Genomic DNA, 26,256 nt, shown 5'->3' on the forward strand with positions numbered 1-26,256 from the left:
ACAATCAATTTCTCATGTACAGCACAATGCTTAGTCATACATGAATATTCATACATTCATTTTCATATTCTTTTTCACCATAAGCTACTACAAGATATCAAATATAGTTCCCTGTGCTATACAGTATAAACTTGTTTATCTATTTTATATATACCAGTCAGAATTTGCAAATCTTGAACTCCCAATTTATCCCTTCCCAACCCCTTCCCCTCTGGTAACTATAAGTTTGTTTTCTATGTCTGTGAGTCTGTTTTGGTTTATAAATGAGTTCATTTGTCTTTTTTTTTTTTTTTTAGATTCCACATGTGAATGATATCATAGGCATTTTTCTTTCTCTTTCTGGCTTACTTCACTTAGAATGACATTCTCAAGGGCTATCCATATTGCTGCAAATGGCATTATTTTATTATTTTTTATGGCTGAGTAGTATTCCATTGTATAAATATACTACAACTTCTTTATCCATTTATCTGTCCATGGACATTTAGGTTGTTTCCATGTCTTGGCTATTGTAAATAGTGCTGCTCTGAACATTGGGGTGCAGGTATCTTTCTGAATTAATGTTCCCTCTGGATATATGCCCAGGAGTGGGATAGCTGGATCACATGGTAAGTCTTTTGAGGAATCTCCATACTGTTTACCACAATGGCTGCACCAAACTGCATTCCCACCAATAGTGTAGGAGGGTTCCCTTTTCTCCACACCTTCTCTAGCCTTTATCATTTGTGGACTTAATAAGTTGCAGTTTTTAAAAAACTGCATCATTCTGTATTCTTCCTAGGATGTCCTATATTAGTTTCTATATGATGTTCTTTTTTTTAAATTGAAGTATAGTTGATTTACAATATTATCTTAGTTTCAAGTGTACAGCATATGATTCAGTATTTTTACAGATTATATTCCATTAAAATTTATTATAAGATAGTGGCTATAATCCCCTAGCTCTACAATATATCCTTGTTGCTTATCTGTTTAATACATAATAGTTTGTATCTCTTAATCCAGTACCCCTAACTTGCCCCCTCATTTTTCCTTTCCATACTGGTAACCACAAGTTTGTTTTCTATATCTGTGAATTTGTTTCTGTTTTGCTATATACATTCATTTGTATTATTTTTTAGAGTCTATATGTAAGTAATATCATACAGTATTTGTCTTTCTCTAACTTACTTCACTAAGCATAATATTCCCTAGGTCCATCCATGATGATGCAAATAGCAACATTTTATACTTTTTATGGCTGAGTAATATTCCATTGTATATTGGCTATGGTAAACAGGGATGCTATGAACATTGGGGTTCATATATCTTTTAGAATTAGTGCTTTCATTTTTTCCTGGATATATACCCACAAGTGGAATTGCTGGATCACATGGTAGTTCTATTTTTAGTTTTTTAAGGAACTTCCATACTGTTTTCCATAATGGCTGTACCAATTTACATTCCTACCAACAACGTACAAGGTTCCCTTTTCTCCACATGATAGCACGTTCTTGAGTGTGCATTCATAAGATTCCTATTGCCACTCAAGTCAGTCACATTTTTTTCCCATTGGGAACCTGTTGGGTTTTACATTTACATCAATGGCCTTTCTAAGGAAATAAGATTTATCGACATTTCCCTTACATCTTCCACAGTGCCTGGCTGGGCACGTGGTGGTAGCTTTTTGATTTCTACATCTAGATGTAGAGCAGCTACATCTGTAACTTTTTTTGAAGTTACTTGTCCCTAAGACCCATGTACTCACACTGAGCCTCTTATGGGTAAATCTGACTTTGCAGCTGTAGACAGTGGTATCCCTTAAGGCATGGTTGGCAAACCACTGCATCGCACTCATCTGAGTGTCTTAGCAGTGCAGGTTTCTGAGTCTGAACACAGGGCTTCTCCACCATGACCTGCTGTTGGTGGCGGGGGAGTGGCTGGCTCCCCAAGAGAGTCTTCTGAGCCCTAAAGTTTGATTATCACTTTTCAGTTCCTGGACCTTTTAGTTACACTGGTTGTGAGGATGCTTCCTCAGCTTGGTCTTTGACAATAAAAATAGAAGATGGTCCTTAACCTTTGAGAAAAGAAGTGTGTCAGACTATAAAAATGGCCCCAAACAAGGCCCCAAACAGTTACTGAGAGAAAATGTTTACCCATGTGAGAAACACCATCACTCAGTTTATGGGAGCCAGCAGGCCAGCACAGCGCCAAATCTTAGCCATCCGCGGAACTGCCGGCCTTCCACTGTGCCGGCCAACGACAAACAGGCCTGAGCACTGCCACGTCTGAATGACTAATGTTTTTCCAACCCAGAGTGACATTAACCGATTGATAACTATTTTCCCCTCAAACCAAGCAAAATCAGCACTCCTCTCCCTGCCGTGTGCCAGAACCCGAAGATGAAAAAAATAGGCTTTCGGAGAGGCCTGAGTCAGAGAACTGCGCTCAGCTCTGGGCTTCAAACCAGAGCAGGACTGCAAAGGATGAGGCGAAACTGCAGAGACCCGGGCAGGGAATACAGATGAAGGGAGAGCAGGGCCCCTGAAGAATGGACAAAGAACCAGGACCGTCGCTGGGGGAAGGCTGGGACCAGGGGTTGAATTAATAAAAGAGTCGTAAAAGAAGGCTTTCTAATCAGAGAAGAGCTACTGCTTTAAGATGCAACCTGAAACAATTAAAATCTGACCATGAGTTCTTTAAAAAGTGGTAAAGTAGATAACCTCTAAACGTTTCTCTGTTTACCCTGAAAGGGGTGAAGGAAAGGCCCTATTTCCAAGTCCAGATCCTGTAACCGCGGGCACCGTTCAGAGAAGCACCGCACAGCTCTTTCAAACTCCCAGCCGGGCAGTTCAAAGCTTTAAAAAAGCACATCATAGTTTTGTCCACAGCTGTACTTCGAGCACATCCTATACCACTGGCTCTTCCACGGATTTACTGGAGTTAAAGTGCCTAAAAGTCAGCAGGAAGGATTCAACGACCTTGTTAGCTTGAAAGCTGGGACGACAGACTTGAGGAGGCGGGGGACCTGGGCACACTTTCTGTTCCTGTAAAAACCGAGCCGCGGGCAGCCTGGGTCTCCCGAGTCCCCGCGGGGCGCGGGGCAGGCGGCGGGGCTCGGGGCTCGCAGATGGGCGGTGGCCACACGGGACGCGCGCGGGCGCCCGGGGCCGGCGCTCAGGTGGGGCTGGCGCTGCTCGGCAGCTGCGCCCCGCGCCTCCGCTCTGCGCTCGGGGCCCCGCATCCCCACCCCTGCGGCGCGCTTCGGGCCCCGCATCCCCGCCAGAGGACCAGCCAGGGGTGGGGGCGCCGGCCTAGGCGCTGGACCCGCGCCAGGCGTGGGGTCTTCGGCGCGCCGCCGCTTTCCAGTCCGCCGGCCAGGGGCGGGGCAGCCCCATCCCCACCCCCTCCCGGCCCATCACCCTCCCGGATCCTTCCCGTTCCCTTCTTTGCTTCCCGCTTTCCCCGGAGAAACATGGCCGGGAGTAGTGAGGAGGCGCCAGACTACGGGCGAGGCGTCGTGGTAAATGCAAACTCCGATTTCGGGGCCGAGTCGCGCGCTCCCCGCGCTCTTCCCTCCCCTCCCTTCTTGGCAACCCCCTACTTTTAGATTAAACGGCCGAAGGGCATTCGGGTGACAGCCGGCCACAGCTTTTGTTCTTCCCTCCAGGCCGGATCGCTTCCACCCTCCCCCTCGCCCCGGCGCCCAGTCCGACCCCACACTTAGCATCCCTTCACCCAGTGTTCTCAGTGTTCCCTCCGCACCCCTCTCTCCTCCCCCCTCGCCCCGCCAGGAATCCTATACTCCAGCGTTAAGCCTGTCCAGTGCCGGGTCCCCACTCCTGCTGGCCACCAGGAGTCACCGTCACCTCTGGGCGAGGGGCGGGTCTGCGAAGACCCCAGCAGGCCTCCTCACTTTTGTGCTGCCCTCCGACTCCTCCAGCGCGGGCTTTACGTTTGGTTTTCAAAAAGGAAACTGAGGATTCTCCAGGAAAGCTAGGAAATAAAGTGGCTCTAGCAGACGGAGTTTGGGCTTTGGAACCTGGGCTAGGACTTTCTGTGGGGCCCCTGCACGGGCTCGGGACACCCTGGCGCCGCTCGAGCGGCCGTCAGTTTCTGCAAAAGGGAAACACAGCAGGCTGGGCCCGTTAAGCCAGCTGGAGAAGATGTATATATCTAGTAGTGTGTCCGGATGAGAGGATGTGGGATGATGGGGTCCTAGACCTCAGCCTGTTTATCCCTGGGAATCCCCTCAAAGTCAACCATCATTCAGTGGGTACCCATCCCTCCGTGTCCTGGAATCAAACCTGGTCTTGCCCTGTGGCCGCTGGCACCTGCTGGGTAGAGAACAGTTTCTGTGGAAGGTAGTGGTTTTAATGTGGCAGGTTTAAAGTGAAACGGGGTAAGGGTGGTGGGTGGGGCGAACTTGCTACATTAAGATTCTTGGTTCAGAGATCAGCCTGTAAAGCACAGATAATCTGTCTGTGACGGTGAAGGGACCACGGGAGTAGGAGGGTCCCGTTGGGAAGCACCTCACACTCTAACCCAACTGTCTGTTCAGGTTGAACTGTGTTGCCCAACACTCAGTTCACAGCCAGGCCTTTCCTTTCTAAAAGAGCAGTTCATTTATTTTTTTATTCCATTCATATTGACTGTCCTGCTGGGTTCCAGGTGGTGTTCCAGATTCTGGCGAAACAAGAAAACACCCAGTCTTCATGGAACTTACATTCTAGAGGGGAACAGAGACAAGCAGTGTGAAAGCAAATAAACAAAGAAGATATGTTCCTAGTGATATGCACAATGAAAAGAGAAGAGGGCAAGGAGATGGTGATTGGAGGAGGGCTGGGGATGCTGCTTTAGCTCAGAAGGTCAGGGCGGCCTCTTGGCTGTAACATGTGAGCCAAGAGCTGAAAGCTAAGCAGGAGGTAGCTATGTGAAGACTCTGGAGGAGGGGGCGCCAAGTCAGCACAGAGTCGTTAGACTTTCTGAGAAGAAATCATGACATCCAGCTTATGCTTTAAAAAAAAAAAAAAAAAAAGATCGCTCCAGTTGCCATGGAGATGATGGTCAGTCCTAGGAGTGGGGTGAGTTGAAGGAGAATGAAAATGTAAAATGGGAAATCATTAAGTTCCATTCTGGACAAGCTGACTCTATCGTGCCTGTGAAGCTTACAGGCTTACAGTCAGGATGCTTGGGAGGCAATTTGAAATTCGTATTTGGAATGCAGGAGGGTGATTATATAGCTTTGGGAATCGTCAGCAAATAGAAAAATATCTGATGCTTGCAGCGGATAGGGATGCACAGTGAACATGGGGTGGGGGGAATGTAAAACTGTTGTTAAGGGTAGAAATCTAGGAACTCCCAAATGTAAGAGGCAGTGTCTGGGAGAAGCCAGATAAGGAGACCAAGAATGGATACAAAGCAGCAGAGAGCAGACAGGGTGGCAGGTGCCTAGGAAAGAGTTCTGTGGAGGTGAGGGGGCTAGGAGGTCATCAGGAGGGTCAGATGCTGCAGAAAGAGTAAGTAGGATCAAGATGCAAAAGACAATTGCAAAGCCATTAGTAATGAGAATCTTCTGAACAATTACTCCATCAGTGGAATGGTTAAAATATAGTACTATTATTTAATAATGGATTCTCTTAAAAAGGAATGAGGTAAATTGATATGACTAACAGGAACAGTAGATCATTAAAGTCTCAGAAGCAAATGATGGAAAATTAAATAGCTCAGTCTCTTGGTGTTAAAGGAAGCCCTTTCGAAAGCAAGGTAATCTGATGAAAGATGCAGGGGGGAAGGGAGAAGGTCCACTGAGGTTGGAAGTAATCAAGGTATATTGGAGATCGTCCCTGCATTCGTGTCATTCCCTCCAGTAGAACTTGGGATAATTAGATTAACTTCAAGTTGGATATGGGCAGGCAAGGCAAATTCAGGATGAATTCAAGGTGCTGGTGGGAGCCAATGGCATCTAGGGTTGAGAGAGGGATAGGATAGCTCAGGGGGGGTGTGTACACTGGGAAAACAGAGAGCCCCCAAGGATGGGTGGGAAAAAGATCAAAGGGAAGTTTTAGTACTGGTGAAAAAAGGGGCAGGTAATAATAGCAAGCGTTTATTGAGCACCTAGTGTCTGGTTTTCCTGTATGATTCATGTAATCCTCACAAATCTGTGAGGTAGGGCTACTACAATCCCCATTCTACAGGGGAGGAAACTGAGGCACTGATAAGTAATCACCCGGGTCACATGATTAGCAAATGGTAGAAGCAGGGACTGAAGCCAGCTTTCCATCACTGGCTGCTTAGGAAGCTGTGATTCCAGGGAAGAATCTCAGAGGTGGGTCTGCTATGGTGGACTGGATGTGGCAGAGGTGGAATAGAGATGAAATCCTTTGAGCCAAGGTAGATGAAGTTGCTATAAGTTGGAGATGCTAGAATGATCGTCCAGGTTGGTACTGGAGTGTCTGGAAATGAGGTAGAGAAGAACATTCTGAGTTGGTAGGAACTTAGCAATGAAGATGACAAAGGGCATAAAGCCAGATGATTTAAGCATAAACCAAGAAGTACAGTTTGTGTAAAAGAAAGGAATGTTAAGAGACTGGAGGTGGCTCTTGTCTACAGATGGCTTTCAGCTGAATTGGGGAGGTAGGACATTGGTAGATAATTAACAGTAAATGGGAACAAATGCCAATTGCCACATCAGAGATGTAGATCCTGAGTTCACAAACTTGGCTCAGGGTAGACTGGTCACCGGTGTCCCCCTTACCTCCCACTCGGTTGGTGTCTCTTTGTTACTTCTTGGGGAGAGAAAAAAAATCTCTACCCATCTGGCCTTTGGGGATCAGAATATTAGATATGTTTTGTTTTTACAGAACCATTATCAAAAGAACCATAGTTAGTACCTACCCATGTGAATTTGGTAGGAATAAAAAGAAAGAGAAAATCTAAAATGGTTCTGTTTCTGTTATGGTTTCTGCCACCACCCCCACCCCCAGTAGAAATGTGGCAGGAATCAGATAGTCCATCTAAAACACAACTTTACTAGGTGTAGTGAGTTTCACCTTCCAGGTGTAGAACCCAGCACGGAAGAGGAAAGCTTGCGGGGTACAAGATGTTATTTGTTCTGTTAAGCCTCCTTCATGCCTCTGGCAGCAGAACCCAGGGCCCTTCTTTTAGGAGACCACGTCAGCTCATTTCTCCATGTGGCTCTGAGGCATCCATCACGGTGCACCTCCTTCCCCCGCTCCGGGGGCTGGACCAGTGACCCCAGCTGGGCCAGTTGATGTTCTTGTCTGGGATTCCCAGAAGCAGAGCTGAGGGATAAGACTCCCTTCCTCTCTAACGGTGGACGGGTGGATATGAACCTGAAATTGGTGGCCACCATGGTCACTGCGTGAAGGAGAGAGTGGGGCCCAGAGGCTGGGGCTTAGCAGCAGACAGGAGCAGAGATTGGCTTTTTGTATGTCTTTCTTAACTATTTTTCTCCCTGAGGGGAGACAACTTGGAAAATAATGTAAGAAATATTCTAAGCAAAACTTGCTTTTAATAACTTAGAAAGAAGGTTTTCCATATATCTTCAAATGAAGAAAAGAGAGTCCGAAGGAGTTCTGGGGCTTGGATGTTGTATAAAACGGCTCGGTTAATGTGTTTGTCACTTCCCCAGCTTGGCCATGTTTTGCGTCTTTGAACAGAGAACGCATTGTTCTGAATAAACTTAGAGCATATTATCTGTGATACTGAAACTATTTAAAGACTTCTTGTTTTGATTGTTCAAAAAGCAGATGAATAACACAATTATCTGCAGTTCCTAACAGCCCCTGTTCCCTCAGGTTTAGGACGCATTTACAGTGCAATTTGCATGCACTATTAAGGATAAACCAGTGGTTCCTTTATCTCTGGTTGTCTTTTATCTCTACAGTGAAAACTCACTATTTCAGACTCTTGGGAAATAGGCAGGTTTGGCTTATAGAATGGTTTTAGAGAAACACATTTCTTCTACTTTTAAATTTGCAGCTTTAACTCGGGTAATGGGACTTTGGCAAACAGGTTAGTGTCACATCTTTAAATTAATTAAAAACAGCTAGTCAATTCACCCCTAGGTGTGTTAGACTTCTGACCTAATCTCTGAACCATTACTCCATGCTGCCCCTGAGCAGATTACCAGTACAGTTTTTATCTGTAGGTTTGTTTTATTTGTCTTTTTTATCATTCTTTTCCTTTTTGTTGACATCATTTATTAAGCATTGATTATATACCTGGAAATGTACTCTAAGTATATTATCTGTTCTATCTTTTTATCCTAAAAATAAGGCTGCCTATCAGTTTTATTGTGTCTCATTTAAAGACGGGTGGGAATTGGGTCTCAGAAGGAATTTTCCTAACATTGTACATAGTAAGGATCAGAGCTGGGCTCTAGAACATGGACTGGAGTGTAGTCTCTGAGATTCAGCCAGAGCCGGGGGCACTAAAGGATTTCCATGGTGGGAGGAATGACCACTGGTTCATTATGCCACCACAGGAAGGGCTCCAGGAGGTGGTGTGGGTAGTGTGTGTGGTCTGTCGGGGGGGGGGGGGGCAGAAAGTGCTGTGCCCTGCGATGATCTCCCTGGGGCCCGCTGCCCGTCCGACTTCCAGTCTGGCCTTCATCGTGGCCTGCCAGCAGATCTTCTGGAAGCTCCTCATATTCAGCTGGTAGTTCAGGCTCTGACCAGCCGCTGTGCTGTTGATGGTTACAGAGGGCGCCGGGGGTTCCCAGGGTGGAAGCCAGAGTCACTCTGTGCAGATTCAACAGTTGCATGCAGCCAATTTGCTGGGGGAGGCAGAGCAGATGTGATGATCTTCAGATACACGGATGTCATACACCATTTGGCTCTCTGCCTGCCCATGGTAGATAGGAATTTCCAGAGCCCTGAACAGTGTGCTCTTTAACCCGGAGATAAACTGAAGGTGGGGTAGTCCGTGGATGGAGACTACCATTCATCCACTCATGTCACATTTTGGAGCACCTGCTGTGTTCCAGGTCAGTGTTCTGAGCACTGGGGTTTCAACAATGAATAAGGCAAAGTCTCTCCCAGGAGGAACTAACATCCCAGTGGGAAGAGACGAGACCAAACACATGCACAGGCAGACGTGCCACACCCAGTGGGAATGTGCGCTGTGAAGGACAGTAAGGCTGGGCAGGCTGTCGGGGTGAGAGGGAAGGAAGGGGTGCTATTTTATAGAGCTGTCGGGGGGCCTCTCTGTGGAGGTGACCTTTGAACAGAGACTTGAAGGAAGGGAAGGGTAAGCCGTGTGGGCATCCAGGGGAAGAGAACTGTAGGCAAACAAAATAGCAGGTGCAAAGCTCTTGGGGCAGGAGATGCTTGGCACATTCAGGGATCATCATGGAGAATGGTGGCTGAAGCAGAGGGAGGGGGGGCAGGAGCAAGGGCTAGGGACAGGGCAGAGAGGGTGACCCTGTGGGCCCTGGTGAGAACTCTGGCACTCCGAGTGAAATGGGAACCCCTTGAAAAAAATTTGAGCAGAAGACTGCTGTGATAGGATGCACATTTTTAAAGCAGAACTCCTGCTGCTGTGTGGGGGGTGGGGAGGGAGACAGTGTTGCCAAAGTGGAAGCAGAGAGGTGAGGTCGGTAGCTACAGCAGTGGTCCCGGGAGGAAGGGTGGTGGCAGAGACCTGGGGGAGGCAGTAGGCTGCTGAGAGGTGATCCTGATGAAATTTTGAAGGAGTTGATGATAGGACTTGCTAATGGGCTGCGTGGGGGCAGGAGGGGGATGGTGAAAGAAAGAAGTCAACTACAACTCCAAGGTTTGATCTGAGCAACTGGGAAAGTGAGTTGCCCTTTGCTGAGAGGGGAGGGAGACCTTTGGGGGAAGGTACCAGAAGTTTGGTTTGGCTGGCATTCCAGAACTGGGATGAGAGTGGATCGGGGCTGGTCCATCACTTGCCCGTCCAAACCCTGGGCAAAAGAGTACTGGTTTTGAGTCCTGGGTGAGGACGAAGGTGCAAAACAGGGGGATATCCCAGTATTAAATGAAGTCAAAATGGATTTTAAGACAACAGAAAACTGATAAGATGAGTGAGCCAGAGGATGGAAGGGACAGGAGTCTTCTCAAGGAGCAGAGAGCTCTGAGGGGTACCAGGGGCTTGGGCGACAAGATCATAGAGCAGGAACAGTCAGCAAGACCCCTTGAAGGAAGTGGGGACTGACCTGAGTTTCTGCGGAAGATGCCGAGCTTGGGGGGATGGAGAGGGAGAGGTCGTAGGTGCAAGACAGACAAATGAACCCAGAGCTGGGAAGGATCATGATTTGACTGGAGACCAGTCTGAGGACAAGAGGGGTTGGTGGAGTGGGTGGAGAATTAGGATAGGTCTGCATTATGAAAGGCCTGGAGAGCTCAAAGCTGCAGAGAGGTGCCTGATGGGAGTGTGCGGGAGGAAGTGGACAACCAGAGCAGCGGCTCAGCTGTGCTTTGGCTTGAGTGCCTAACGCCTGTGTCACAGCCTTTCTTGATGATCTGAAAGTAAACTTGATCTCCACTATGTTTCTGTTTCCCACCTCTTTACTATTGAACCACGAAACACAGACATGCAGTCCTAAGTAAGAGGAAGACTTGCTAGCAGTCCCCACTATCTGAATTACACCCATTTTCTGGAGCAACCATTTCATAACAGGACTGACTTAAGTTCCCACCGTAGCACATCCCTCTGAAGTGTTTATGTAATGACCAGGCCACTCAGAAGTTTGGGTCTACACTAATCCCAGGAGACATGTACTTGTAGTAGGTACTTTTTCCCAGGCAGATGAGGCATCCACAGTGCATAGATATGTAATAATATATATATTACAATAATGTGGGATGATAACTGTCTATATTAATACACAGCCATACCTTGGAGATACTGTGAGTTGAGCCCCAGACCATCAAAATAAAGCAAATAACGTGAGTCACAAATTTTTTATTTTGGTTTCTCAGTGCATAAAAAAGTTGTATTTACGCCGTATTATAGTCTATTAAGTGTGCAACAGCATTGTGTCCAAAAAACAATGAATATACCTTAATTAAAAAACACTTTATTGGTAAAAAAAATGCTAACCATCATCTGACAATGCAGGGTGGCCATAAACTTTCAATTTGTAAAAAAAAAAAAAAAAAACTCTCTGGGAAGCCCAATAATATGAGGGTGCCTATAATTACAGACATAAATGTCATTTATGATATATTCATGATAATATTTATAATTGAGATATACATTGTATATTTAAGTGTGTGCTCTCTTATAAACAGTAATATCAGGTTACCTGTAAGACATTAAGCTGATATTTTATCTTATGATGCCAAAAGTCAGGAATGGAGTTCTCTGTTCACTTCAGTACTAGGTCCTTTATCAGGTTGCGTGAAATAAATGACCTTGTCCCACTGGGTTTCTCATAGGTTGACAGAATAAGCGATACAATTTAATGCTGTGTGGATTGTCAGAATTAGTCTCCGTTTTCAAAGGATGATCTTGTTTACTTACGTTTTAAAGTAAATTTCCAATGAAAAGTGTTGTAACCAAAATAATTTGACTTACAGATTACAGACGATTGGCCAGGGTACGACCTGAATTTGTTCACGTACCCACAGCACTATTACGGAGACTTGGACTACGTCCTCATACCTCATGGCATCATTGTGGACAGGTGAGTGCTGCTTCCTGTGTCGGTTTTTGCCTCGCCCTCTCTTGTGTGAATCATGCAGTACACTTGGGGACCCTATTCCTGAGTCTCTTCTGTATGGTGTTAGACAGAACTTTTATAGGACAGAGGATTTGGAATAAAATAAATCTGTGCTTTAACTGAACTGTTTACTGGGTTATTTGTTCAGGGCAAAGAGTAAGAAGGAGAGGCATATGGAAGGTATTAACATCCTAAGTAACAGCCTGTAAATAACAAATGTCCTGTAGAAACTGATTTAAATGGGGGCTGGGAAAGTGTCTCACATTTGCCACAGACTCTTGAGTTAACCAAGGAGGGTTAAGAGGTGACCTCTGCCTTCATAGGCCACACCCGCAAAGCCCTGGCTTTTCCAGCAACTTGCATTTATCTTGGATAAGTCGTGTCTCACAGATCGTGTGCACAATTAGGTTTTCAGTGGTAATGTTTTGGAAATAGGAATATTTGCAACTTAAAAATAACAGCACAGAACTATTTCTCAAATACTATTTCTAGTTCATTTGGACCTGTCTACATAGATATCCTCGGGCTCCTTCCAAGCCAACTGGCTTTCTGAAAGCTAACATTTTTCTCTCCTGTTCTAAACCCCTAAGTCACCTTCGTTTCTTCATTTTCCGAACCTCCTCCAAGTCAACCCACCATAAGCACCAGGATTTATAGGTCCTATCCCTTTAACGAAGCTGCCTTAATGCCCCTGCCATTGCCTTGCCATGGACCTCTAATATCCTGTGCAGAGATCAGATGCTTAAGCCCTCACATCTATATGAAAAGCAAGCTTCGTGGATTTCAGACTCAGACACTGGGGTGGGAGAGGCACTGGGGAGCAGGAGCAGACTGAGACTTGGGGCTCCCCACTCCACCCTTTCCCTTAAACTCTTGTACTTCTGCCTGTATTTTTTTTAAAAGCTGTTATATTCTTCTGAGTTAAAATTTAACTTATGAAATATGTCCTCAGCCAAAGGAAAGTTTGAAAAACACTAGATGGTGGCTATTCCCAGGATATTATCTTTCCATCAATGCCTGTCTGTAAGCAAAAGGAAATGTCATTCTTTCACTCAAGATTTTCTAAGATTTTCCGTTGGATAAGACTTGCATATTGTGTATTCTCTCAAACTATAGTCTACTATTAAAATAAGATCTGGTTTGGGGTTTCTCACAGCCCTAGGTGGCCTTCCGTGGAACATAAGTTTTGCTCCTCAGAGGGAAAAAAAGTTTCTATGATGAAATAAATATGAGAAATTTGGCATTCCCCAAATTGCTAAACTTCCCTGTTGGCAATTCATATTAAAGATACAGATTCCTGCAAAAAAAAAAAAAGTGGGGAGGGGTGGGAAGTGAAGAAATCTGCTCAACTTTGACAATTAAACTGACTCTTGTTTTGTAGTGGGTGTCTCTGTACTCAGTTCCCCTCCTAGTAACTCTCAGAAGTGTCTCGTCTTCACACCAGTTTGGGAACACCCTGGTTTAAACAAATGCCTACTTTGCTCATCTGAAAATTAATTTATGACTTAATTCCATCCTGATCTAGTACGTGACTAAGTTATCATCCTGGCAAAGTTACCAGTTCCCTATACAGGAGACTTACCAAGTGAACTTGTAAAAAATGCCTAATCTTAAGCTTTATGTCTGGAAACTCTGAGTCAGTGGTCTGGGGTGGGGCCCCAAGAATGCCCATCCCTACCTTTAAAATGATTTTATTAAGATATGATTTACATTCCACAAAACTCACCCATTGTAGGTAAATGATTCAGTGATTTTTTTAGTACATGTTTATGGCTGGACAACCTTCACCACCATCCTTTTACAATATTTTTATCATCCCTCAAAATTTGCTGTCAATCCCCACCATGAGGCAATCACTAATCTGATTTCTTTCTATATAGATTTGTCTTTTCTGAGCATTTCATATAAATTAAATCATACAACATCTGATTATTGACTTATCGGTGGATGAACATTTGGTGGGGTAGGTAATTATGTTTACTTATTTATTTACTTTTAAAGGGGTTACTGGGGATTGAACCCAGGACCTTGTGTGTGCTAAGCATGTGCTCTACTACTTGAGCTATACCCTCCCTCTGGATGAACATTTGAATTTCTAGTTTTTCATAGTTCTAGTACCATGAATAATGCTTCCATGAACATTTGCATATAAGTCTTTGTGTGGGCATATCTCTTCACTTCTCTTGAGTGGGTTCCTTGGAGAGAAATTCTGGGTTTTACAGTAAGTTTAAGAAACTGCCAATTATTTTCCAAAGTGGCTGTACCATTTTACCTTCCCGCCAGCAATGTCAGAGGGTTCCATTTTCTCCACATACTTGCCAACATTGAGTTTTGTCTGTCCTTTCATTATAGCCATTCTAGTGGATATATAAAGGCATTTCACTGTGATTTAAATTTGCATTTTCTTAATGATTAGTGTGCTTGTTAACTATTCATACATCTTCTTTGGAGAGATGCCTATTGAGTTGTTTGCCAATTTTGCAGTTGGTTTGTCTTCTTATTGAGTTTTGAGGGTTCTTTATATATTCTGGATGCAAGTCCTTTATCAAATATATGACTTGCAAATATTTCCCCTTAGTTTGTGGCTTGTCTTTTCATTTTCTTATTGACATCTTTTAAGGAGGGTGTTGGATGAAGTATTCTATAAATGTCAGCCAGGTCCAGTTGGTACATGGTACTATTCCATTCAACTTTATCCTTACTGGTTTTCTGTTTTGTTGGCTCTGTCAAGTACTCAGTGAGGGATGTTGAAGTCTCCAGCTACAATGGTGAATTCCTCTACTTCTTACAGTTCTATCAGGTTTGTGTGTGTGTGTGTGTGTGTGTGTGTGTGTATATATTTTTAATTGAATTATAGTCTCTCAGTTTTTTGACTCTGTTCTTGGGTGCAGACACACTAAGGACTGCTATGTCTTCCTGGAGAATTGGCCTCTTTTTATTACATCAATGTCCCTCTTTATTCCTGACAATTTCCTTGCTCTGAAATCTGTTTTGTCTGAAATTAACATACCTACTCCAGTTTTCTTTTGATTACGTTAGCACAGTACATCATTCTCCATCCCTTTACATTTAATCTGTGTCTTTATATTTAACATGGATTTCTTCTGGACAACATATATTAGGGTTTTTTAATCCACTCTGACAGTCTCTGCCTCTAACTGGTGTATTTAGACCACTCACATTTAAAGTGATTATTAATATAGTTGGTTTAAGCTCTCCCGTATTTGTAACTATTTCCTATTCATTGTCCTTGTTCTTTGTTTCTTTTTTTGTCTGCCAGTCTGTGAAAACTGCCTCCCCCACAACGTGTAGCCTCTGAAAATGTGCAGTTTATTTTTCTTGTCTTTCTTTGTAAGCCTCACTCACCAGGGTTCATGCCTGTGTCTGAATAGCTTAGTCTTCAGCCTAAGATTGGTTAGAGATTGTACTCAAACACCTCAAGTCCGTGAGGCTTTTGCTCCCTGCTGATGAATGGATGTAGGCGCTGGCAAGCACATTCAAGTTTCCAGCCTTTTTCAAGTCTTCTTGGCTTTTACTTTTTTAAACTTCTTTTTGCTTTTTTTTTTTTTTTTTTTCTTAATTTATTTCCAGTCCATACGTATATTCCTTTTCATACTCTTTTTCATTATAGGCGATTACAGGCTGTTACAATAGGACCTTGTTGTTTATCTTTGGCTTGTACTTTCCACTGAGCTTTCTTGTCTCTCTTGCACATGCTCACAGGCTCCACCCTCCGGGGATGCGTGGGTGGCTTGGCTCACGCCCGTCTCTGCTGTGCACGTGCATAGCTTCCGGTCAACTTGGGATATGAGAAGAGTTTATTGTGTGCCCCTCTCCCGTGACTGTCACCTCCCAGAACTCCCTACCAACTCCGTGACTAGTCTGCCAGTTAGTTGCTCAGACGGGACCTCTACTTCAGGATAACGGCGCCCCTGGCCCTCGCTGTTCCCATGCTACCAAGTCGGCCGTCTCAGCTGAGCGGGCCCCCGGTCAGGTGGGCAGTGCCCCGCCGTGGCTGAACCGCCTGGTTGCACAGCGGAGCTGACCGGGGTAGTGGCGGAAGTGGGAGCTTTCTCAGGCAAGAATGCCGCAGACCTCTGCTGTTTCCACCCGGCGTTCCATGTCTTCATGAATAAATGATTCTCAGTTTGGTGCGTGCCTTTGGTTGATTTCCAGAGTGCTGAAACGGTTGTTTTTGATAGTTTTGTCCAACTTTCTACTTGCTTTTTGTGGAGAGGAGGTGTATACCTCCTCACTCCATCATGCTGGCGACAAGTGTCTCTTTTTATAGAATATCTGGCATGCTGGTGTGCATGTTTCACTGATCATATTTTGAGAAGCATTGCCTGAAACCATGGGTTGCCATTTTATATGTATATATGTGTATGCATATACACACACACACATACAAAACATAAATGTATGCTATAAAGTATATATATTCCATATATAGAACATATGTAATATAATATTTTATTTTTCATATCATTCACTTCATCTATTTTAATTTTAAAATTTTTAAGTTGAAGTATAGTCGATTCACTTATTAGTTTTATTAGTAGGAACTTGTTGTTTACCAGTTTATCTATTTTAAATCTAATTCAATTTGAGGTACCAGTGGGAATTTTTTTATAAAGTATGCACTTTAGATCCTGCCTCCGGTCAAAGTTTTAATGTTATGTGGGTGTATGGACAATGGACTTAGAGATATGAAATAATTAGAAAAAATACAATGACAGTTACAAATTAGGTGTCAGGTGCCAGCCCAAGGCTGCACCATTGAGTAACCCCCAGGAGGAACCATTCACATTGTGATCCATGGGAATGAGGCCCACTGGGTTTGTACCCTGGGGCACCTTTCAGACAGGTAACTTCATCAAATGTAGGACAAATGTTATTTTGATAGTTACCATGGGCTTGACTTTCCTCCCAGTCTCCTCTAGTGTTGCAAAGTGGGTGAGTCATTCTCCATTTCCTTTTTCTCTTCTACGAAGTGAGTATAATATCACCACATACCTTCATAGCATTGTCAAGGTTAACAACCAGGCTCTGTAGCAGTCAAATTAGAGCATTCATGACCTTTGACATATTTTACACCTTAACCATTTCTGTGATGCAGAGGAGCAAAATGGTACAGTTGATGAAGTAGTTATCAGAAATATGTTTTGAACACTCTCTCTCTGTCCAACATTAACAAAGCTTCTTTATCTGTGGGCTTCTGTCTTCTCCACATTCTCCTGCATAATCTAACATGTATAATACATCGTGCATTTTTTGAAAGGAACAAAAATACTCAGAAGTAGTTTTGCTTTAATGTATCTTTTAATCCCTTCTTTCAGAATTGAGCGGCTGGCTAAGGATATTATGAAAGACATAGGATACTGTGACATTATGGTCCTGTGTGTGCTTAAAGGAGGCTACAAGTTCTGTGCAGATCTTGTAGAACACCTTAAGAACATTAGTCGAAATTCTGATAGATTCGTCTCTATGAAGGTTGACTTCATCAGATTAAAAAGTTACAGGGTAAGTTATTATTTACTGTTTTCATTATATGATGTTTAGAATGAACAGTGTTACAAAAGTCAAAGAACTAATGATATTATGAAAATTAAGAATGTATTTTGGGGTGGGGAGGGTATAGCTCAGTGGTAGAGAGCGTGCCTAGCACGCATGAGGTCCTGGGTTCAATCCCTAGTACCTCCATTAAAATAAACAAACAAACAAATAAATAAACCCTATCCCCCCACTCCCCCGCACACTAAAACAACAACCAAAAAAGTTTAAATACTAGAAAAAAAGTTAAAAAGAATGTATTTTTTTTTATTTGCAAGATACTACAACCTGTAATTCAAATAACATTCTTTGGCGGTGGGGAGTCTCCTGTCTATTTCACTTATAGGGAAAGACGCTTCAGGAATGATTCATGCTTTCTCTTAACAGTTACAAAGCTGAGTGGTTATTTCCTGGCTCAGCGCCTCACGAATGACTGTGTTGAGAATGAATGTTAAGAAAGTACAGTGAACGTGGACATGTTTCTGGTCTGGATGTCAAAGACCTGTGGGCGGGTGTCCAGCCCAGAGAGGAGTGTTAGGACTTGGGTGACTGCAGTCGGGCCCCGGAGAAAGAGAAGGAAAACCTGTAGGGACAGTGAGTCAAGACCAGGAAACCTCCCACAGAAGGTTCCCCCTCCCCCATCAGTCTGTGCGGGGTTTTCTTGGCCACAGCTGGATGGGACTGAGAGAGATTATTCTCCAAACATGTCATACCCTTAGCCTTCTCCTCTTCTCTCTATGCTATTGTCTTTTGTGATGCTTTTTGATTCAATATATAGTAAGTCATTAAACATTAAAACTAGCTTACTATTGGGTGAGAACTGTAGGAGTCAAAGCCCTGAAAATATCTCCATGTATTAAACTAGCTTTGAATTGTTTTTCTATTGCTTTGGGACAACATCACCACAAACTTAGTGCCTTAATCTGACACACACTTATCATCCTACCGTTTTTCAAGGTCAGAAGTTCTCTGCTCAGAGTCCTTCTAGGCTGAAATCAAGGTGTTATCTGGGGCTTTGATCTCTTTGATCTCTTCTGAGATTTGGGGTTGTTGGCAGAATTCAATCCCCGTTTCCCTGCTGACTCTAAGCTGGAGACACCCTCAGCTCCTAGAGGCTGCCCTCAGGTCTTTGCCTCGTGGACTCCAACACAGGCAGCTCACAGCAGGGCAGGAGAACCTCTCCCTTCAGTCTGACCCAGCCCCCTTTTTTAAAGGCTTACCTGATTAGGTCAGGTTCACCCAGAACAAGCTCTTTCTGATGAACTCAAAGTCCACTGACTAATCACCTAATCATGGGAGTAAATTCCTATCGTATTTACAAGTCTCACCCATGTGCAAGTGGAAGAGGTTATACACACAGCGGGTGCACAGGGGGCAGGACTGGGAGGGGCATCTTAGAATTCTGTCTACCATTCTCTTTCTGTGACTCAGTTGCTTCTGCTTTAGAGCAGCTGGCAAATTATTTCTAATTTCCTAAGATACTCTCAATTTTCCTGACGACCTCTCAGGCCAGGATAAAACTTTTTTTTTTCTGTTCTGTTTTGGTTTTTTGCACACATCTTAACACGAATGTATTGGTTTCATCTTCTCTTGAAAACCTTTTTTTCTCTTTAGGTGCCTTTCCTTCTGGATTAAGTAGCTGTGCTTCCTTCTTAGATTTTTTTTTTCCCTCATTTACTTGACTCTGATCCTTTTCATATCTTTCCCCAGCAAACAGATTTTTAAAAAAATCTTTAGAAATATTTTAAAAAGTTAGTCAGGTTTATTGAGGCCTAATTTACATGCAATAGAATTTATCTTTTAGTTTGTAGTTCTCTGAGTTTTGACAAATGCATACGGTCGTGTAAATCACCACAGTCAAGACATGGAACAGCCCTGACCGCAAACAATGCTCTTGTGTCCCTTTGTAGGCAACCCTTTCTCCAACCCCCAGGCTCTGGCAACCACTGATAAATTTTCTGTCCCCAGAGTTTTGCTCTTTTCAGAATATCCTATAATGTAATCAAATACCATGTGGCCTTTGTAAATCTGTAAAGCTTGGCATCATTCATTTGAAATTCACCCCTATTGTCATATGTTCCAGTAGTTCAGTTCTTATTGTCAAGTAGGATTTTATCATATTGCTATTCCAGTTTTTAAATCATTCATCAGCTGAAGGATATGTGGTTTGTTTCCTTTTGGGGGTGATTATGAATAAAGCTGCTATAAATATTCACATGCAGGTTTCTGTGTTTACTTTTATCTTTGTTTCTCTTGAGTAAATTTGACTTGAGATTGCTAGGTCATATGGGGGGTATACATAAGAAATTGCAAAACTGTTTTCCAAAGTAAAAATTGAATAATTCTGCATCCTCGCCAGCAGTGTGTGAGAGTTCCAGTTGCTCCACATTTTCAGCAACACTTGGTATTGTCAGTTTTTCTTTTCTTTCTTTTTTCTTTATTTTCTTCATTTTACCCATTCAGATAGCTGACAGTATCTCACTGTGGTTTTGATTTGCATTTCCCTAATGAGAATGATGTTGAGCATCCTTTCATTTGCTTATTTGTTGTTCGTATTGCTTCTTTAATGAAATGTTTGTTCAAATATCTTGCTCATTTTAAAAATTGGGTTGATTTATTTTTATTGAATTTTGAGAGTTCAATATACAAATCCTTTATTAATATGTGTTTTGAATATATTTTCCAGCCATTGAGTTGTTTTTTCATTTTCATTAGAGTGCTATTTTTTTCAAAGAGCATAACTTACAAATTTTTATAAACTCTAATTTATCAGCTTTTCCTTTTGTGGATCATGCTTTTTGTGTATCTAAGTAATGCTTGCCTAATTCAGGGTCATGAAGACTTTATCCTCTGTTTTCTTTGAGAGGTTTCCTAGTTTTAGGTTTAAATCTAGGTTTATGATCCATGTTGTGTTATTTATTAATATGGTACAGGTTATGGTTCCTTTTTTTTTTTTTTTGCAACTGAATGTCCAATTGTTCCAAGATCATTTGATGAAAAGACTATTTTTTTCCACTGAGTTGCCTTTGATCTTTCATTGAAAATCAATTGAATATATATGCATGAGTCTATTTCTGAACACTCTATCCAGTTTCATTCATCTTTGTTTGTCCTTTTGTCAGCACCACACTGTTTTGATTACTGCAGCTGTATAATAAAACAAGTCTGGAAATCAGGTAGCATGTGTCCTCCAACTTTGTTCTTTTTCATAATTATTTCAGAGATTCTAGTCATTTGCCTTTACATATAAATTTAAAAATTGTGATGTTGATTTCTACAGAATAACATGTTAGAATTTTTATTTTATTGGGAATGCTTTGAACCTGTAGATCAATTTGGGGAGACTTAACATCTTAACACTATTTAGTCTTACAATCCATGAACAGGACCTATTTCCCAACTTATTTATGTCGTATTTAATATCACTCTTTTCTAGTTTTCCAGAGTCAGATCTTAGATATATTTGGTTAGATTTATACCTAAATATTTAATGATTTTTAATTCTATTGTTACCAAATCAGGTTCATTTGCCCAATGTTCAGTAAGCCAAATACTGACAAGCAAGCCAAATACTGACGAGTAAGCCAAACACTGACACGCCAAGGTTTGCACAGATGAAGGGTTTATTCCCAAGGCAGCCAAGCAGGGAAGTGACAGAACTAGTCTCAGATCTGCCTCCCAGAAGGCTAGAAGCTGGATATTTATGGGACGAGGAAGTAAGGTGGTCTGAGACATGAGGAATGATAACTGGAGTCAAGAAAAAGGTGAAGTAATCTGTGTTGTGCACAGGTGTATCTGAGTTACATGCTTCTTCTTGGGATGCATGTTCAGAAAATCGTGGTGTTAGCATGATCTGGAGTGGAGTTTGGGGCCCTGTGACGTCAAAAAGTCACCCATCAGACACTTGCGCAGGCCAAGCTTAATGGTGGGTGGTCTCAACTGGCTTGACCTGAGCAAGACTAACTCTACGTTCTTGAAACACAACGGTACTATAGCAACCCAACATCAGAGGTGTTATCTGTAGGGGGCGGGTGAAGGAGTCTTGTGATACATTGTCTAAGATACCTAAAGCTTGGAGGGTATGTGACTTGCAAGAACAATTAAAGCATTAAAGCGAGCTTAGTCAGTGCAGGCAAGTTACAGGATGTTATTTATTAAACAAGTTATAGTTTAAGGGATCTAACTGATGACTACCCTTGGTTTCACTGTAATATATGGTAAGTTTTTCTTTGAATTTTGATTTCCAGTTGTCTATTGCCAAAATACAGAAATACTGTTAAATATTTAGTAATCAATTGTAACTTTTCAAAACACTTATTAGTTCCAGTAGCTTTTTTTGTAGATGCTTTTAGATTTTTCTATGAAGACAGTAATTTCTTCTGTGAATAGAGATGATTTTCCTTCTTTCTTTCTAATTTGTATACTTTTTATTTCTTGTTATTGCTTTGTTATTGCACTGGCTGGGACTTCCCGTACTATTCTGAATAGAAATAATGAAGGAAACATTCTTGCCTTGTTCGCAGTCAGTATGATATTAACTGTTGCATCCCTGATTTTTTGATGTATTGTCTTCATTTTCATTCAACTCAAACTTTTCAGATTTCCTTTTTCACTCATGGATTATTTCTTGTGTTCAATTGCCAAATATTTAGGGATTTTCCAGAGATAGTTCTGTTTGATTTCTAGTTTAATTCTGTCACAGAAACTATACTTTATGTGATTTCAATTCTTTTAAATTTGTTGAGTCTTGTTTTATGACCCAGAATGTGGTCAATCTTGCTGAAACTAATAGCATCATAAAGTCAGATTAAACAATGCTGCTGCCTCTCACTGGACCATTTCTCTAAATGTCCTCTCTACTTTATCAGGGTTTTAACCTAGAGGAACAGATTCTGACACTCACTATCTCACGTTCATGTGATGCTAGTTCAGAACAAGCATTTGCATGTGTGCAGCTGCAGTGCTGCTGACGATCATTTTTGCTGCATCTAGACAGATGCTTTCAGATCAACATGTTTTTCCTGGGGTTAGGGATGTGAAGGCTCCTGCCCAGGGTTCTGATGGGCAAGAAAAATAAGAGTAGTCTTTAAATCTTTACCACCTTCATTCAGTCTCACACACAGTGCATTTTAGCGTTTGTCCCACCCTAAATCCTGTAGGACCCAAGGATAATTGTGATGTCTCATCTCTTCCCTTCTTACAAAATATTCTTCCTCTTGGGCATCACCAAGGTGACACAGATCATCTCCTGGGAGATTGCCTGATGTAAAAGCCTACCTGCTCGCTCAGAGCAAGCTTCTCCCCTAATTAAATGTCCTCAGAAATGGATGGAAAAACCATATTCACAGACTGGGCTGTGACATGAACAGCCCATCTCTGCTCAGAGCACGTAGGCAGTCCTCATCCAGAGAGGAATTAATTGCTGTCAGGTTAGTCTTGAGCTGACCACCCCTTTACATACTTGAGCTCTTTCAACATTCCTGAGGACAGAGACCTATTTAAAAGCCCACACTGATAAACACCACCAAACAAGGGGGGGACAGGACTAACTTGTTTTCCTCTGAGGGTGTCTGGGGTTCCTGCATACCTCCTCTTTGTCAGGAACCGACATCTTGAAAACATCTCAGCAGAAAGAATGGCCACTAACGTAGTCTTTTTATTCTTTTAGAAATTTCTGGAGGGTGATGAGGACTCTGTGGGCTGTCGTGGGTGCTGGTCAAAAGCACTGTATAGTTTCAGTCCCTCCCATCCTTCTGCTCTGTGATTCCTTTTTTTAAAAATGTTCTTTCTTTTCTTTTTTTAAATGGAGGTACTAGGAATTGAACCCAGGACCTCGTGCATGCTAAGCACATACTCTAGCACTGGCTATACCCTCCCACCCCATTCTTTTTATTTTTTATTTTTTATTTTTAAGGAAAAAAGTTGCAAGTTCAGTTTACTGAGAGGCAGTGTTTCTCCTTGTCACAGTATTCATCAGTTACTTTGGGGACTCTTTTCCCAGGAGGGGTCCCAATTTGACACCTTCCACTGTTCCCTAAAGGACCTTCCTGAAGGATGGATTGTCCAAACATCTCAAGGCTCTAGACTGTTCGACTTGTCTTTGTTGTTATATCAAACTTCCCATAAGACATGAAATGAATTTGCATAAATGAGAACAATCTAAACAGTGATTACTCAGAAATTAGCATTAGGCTAATTCATTGGAGAACATGGCCAACATACTCCTGTTCTTTAAATGAAATGAGATGCACTGGCAGCCAGAACCCCTTAACATTTCAAGTTTTCCATCCTCTTTCCCTCCCTTCTTTTTAACTTCTGTCCTTCTTTCTGTCTTTTCATTAGTATTCATTTAGTACTTGCTAGATGAATTCACTATCTTGTTTAGTCCTTTTTTTTTTTTGGCAGGTAATTAGGTTTATTTATTGTAATTTTCCTAAATGGAGGTACCGGGGATTGAACCCAGGACTTCCTGCATGCTAAGCATGCACTCTACCACTGAGCTCTATCCTCCCCACTCTTATTTAATCCTGCCAGGTATCTCTCATCTTCTTACTGATGAAGAAAAATAGGCTCAGAGAGGTTAATTAACTCACCTAAGGTCACACAGCCAATAAATAGTAGCGATGGCACCAGAGCCCAGACTCATCTGTCTCTCAAGCCCATGCCCTTTGCAGCATATCAACATCCCATATATTTTCTAAGATTTTCCAGAAAACTTGATTCTTTCATGAGATATTAATGTTTGCTAAGATTTATAAAGGAATTAGTGATGCTTTTCTCCTAAAATATTTGTAAGACAAATATCAAGTACATATAAACAATTATTATTATCATTATGCAGTAGCTGGCCTTTAAGAAATGGTGACCCTACTTGAGAAAATCTGGAAGTTGCATGAAAGGGAAAACTTATTACACGTGTGGCATCTCAAATGTCTGCAAGTGGCTATACTTTGAATCTTGTCTTATTAGAGCAACAAAACTTGTGAAAATATTCAATGTTTATTTTATTTAACAAAAAATCAAATAGCAATTATTTCTCATAAGACTTCATTCATCTACGGGGCCTGACTTTTCAGCTGATCTAGTAATCCAAGGACGTGGCATTACATGAGCACCTATTGCTGTTATACCACTACGTTCCACACTTAAAAAATGGTTTCTTTTTCTCAAAGTAATACATTCAAGTAGGTTAACAACCCAAATGAAGAATTTGATTGTGGCAGTTTTATGGAATAGAGAACTTGATAATTCTCTTGCTAGAAAACATATAAAAATGCTAAGTGAATATAATAATTATTTTTTAAAAGCCTTTTAAATGCTTATTGTAGCTCACAAGAAGGTAGGAGATATCCAAGGGACAGAAATGAGGATCTGAGACTCAGAGCTTAAGTGTGAACTGGGGCCTCCCAGGAGCCAGGGTTGGGAGTTGTTGTCTCAATAATCTGACTTTAACCTTTATGCAGAGACAGATGGTAAAGACTTGGACCCATTTCAAATGGGAAGTTAGACGAAACTCTCTTACAAAGCCAGTGCCTTCAAAGATACATGCTTCCAGTGGAAAAAATAAAAACCCATCCTTTAGTGATGACAGACCCTAACACACTAGTCTGTCCTTGCTAGTTTGGCCTGAGTGGGTGTGGGAAAGTAAAGTATCCTGTGGGGATTTTTAAACATGAGTCTGTACCACATGTGATTTTGAGGTTTTCATTTACTTAACCTGCATCGTCTGGGAAACTATAACCAGAGAATTTAGTATTAAAATTGGTCTCAGACTACACTACCCCCAAGATAGCTGGTAGAAGAAAGTGGAAAATGTCTCTGGAGGGAGTACCTCAACCTAGATAGGGTCCCTACAGACAAGTCTCACTTAACGTGAGCTCACAAACCCGAAGAACAAAAGATGCATGGAAATAGCCTACCCCAGGCCAGATCAGCCTGCAGAGTAAACAGAAACGGGTAAACAAGCTATGTGAAAGTGACTGTAAAATACGTATACTTAGTGTGACTAAAGACTTAAATACAAGGACTTGAAGAAAATATCAGACAACATGAGAAGAAAAAAATAAATGAGAACATTTGGAAGTGAAATAATAGAATGTCTAGCAGTTAAAAAAAAGACACTAATTGAATGGATAAGATAGTAACTTGAATGGTGGGATAAACAGCAGATTGAATGTCGTTTTGAAGTTTGAACTGGAAGCTAGATGTGAAAAAGTGACCCAGAAGCATGGATAGAAATGGAATATATATAAGAGAGGATAGGAGACATGAAAGATTGAGTGAGAAGATCCAAGATACATCACATAGGAGTTCCATAAGGAAAGGCTAGAGAGAATAGAGGAGACGCAATTTTTCATAAGGTGATGTCTAATCATATTCTAGAATTGATGGAAGACATGAATATTCAGATTCAGGAAGCACAGTGAGACCACATCCAGACACATCCTAGTGAAACTGAAAGACAAAACACCAGAGTCAAAGAACAGACTGTAAAAGCACCTGGGGAGAAAAGAAACGTTGCCTTTCAAGGAATTAGCACTATCCTGTCAACAGACTTCTCAAAGGCAACAACAGAAATCAGAAGACATTGAGGAGTATCAACATTCTGAGAGAAAATAACTGTTAAGTTAAATTTTCATTCCCAGCTGATCTTGAACTCGAGTGTGAGTGCCAGCTAAAGACATCAGTAGTCACATTCTGAAAGAGTTTCCTGATAACAAATGCTGGCTGGAGAAACACCCCCTAATTTATCTTGGTATATTTAGGGTATATTTTTAATTAAAAGGAAGTTGAACCCAAACAAATAAATATGATGCAAAGAAACTGATGAGCAGATAGGTAAATCAACAAAGTTCAAATCATAATTGAGGAAATAATAATACTATGACTCATTCTGGTGGTAAAGCAAACAAGATGGAACTGAAATACCAGCCCACACTCAGTTGTAAAAGACCAGAGCAAAAGCATTCTAAGGTTGTGTATGGTTTAGGAGACGCATAGAGACATTGATGATT

At 42.1% G+C, this 26,256-nt stretch overlaps 1 protein-coding gene across 1 annotated transcript in view; it reads left to right on the forward strand.

Moving 5' to 3' along the window:
* The first annotated feature begins 269 nt into the window (after positions 1-269).
* PRTFDC1 (phosphoribosyl transferase domain containing 1) overlaps positions 270-26,256 on the forward strand; it is an 85,693-nt gene continuing 59,706 nt past the window's right edge. The window contains exons 1-3 of the mRNA XM_010967961.2: positions 270-3,502; positions 11,547-11,653; positions 17,029-17,212. Of these exons, the coding sequence (XP_010966263.2) occupies positions 3,110-3,502; positions 11,547-11,653; positions 17,029-17,212 (684 nt within the window). The 5' untranslated portion in view covers positions 270-3,109. The remainder of the gene's footprint in view (positions 3,503-11,546; positions 11,654-17,028; positions 17,213-26,256) is intronic.

Source organism: Camelus bactrianus, chromosome 35 (assembly GCF_048773025.1).
Source record: "Camelus bactrianus isolate YW-2024 breed Bactrian camel chromosome 35, ASM4877302v1, whole genome shotgun sequence".
NCBI lineage: Eukaryota > Metazoa > Chordata > Mammalia > Artiodactyla > Camelidae > Camelus > Camelus bactrianus.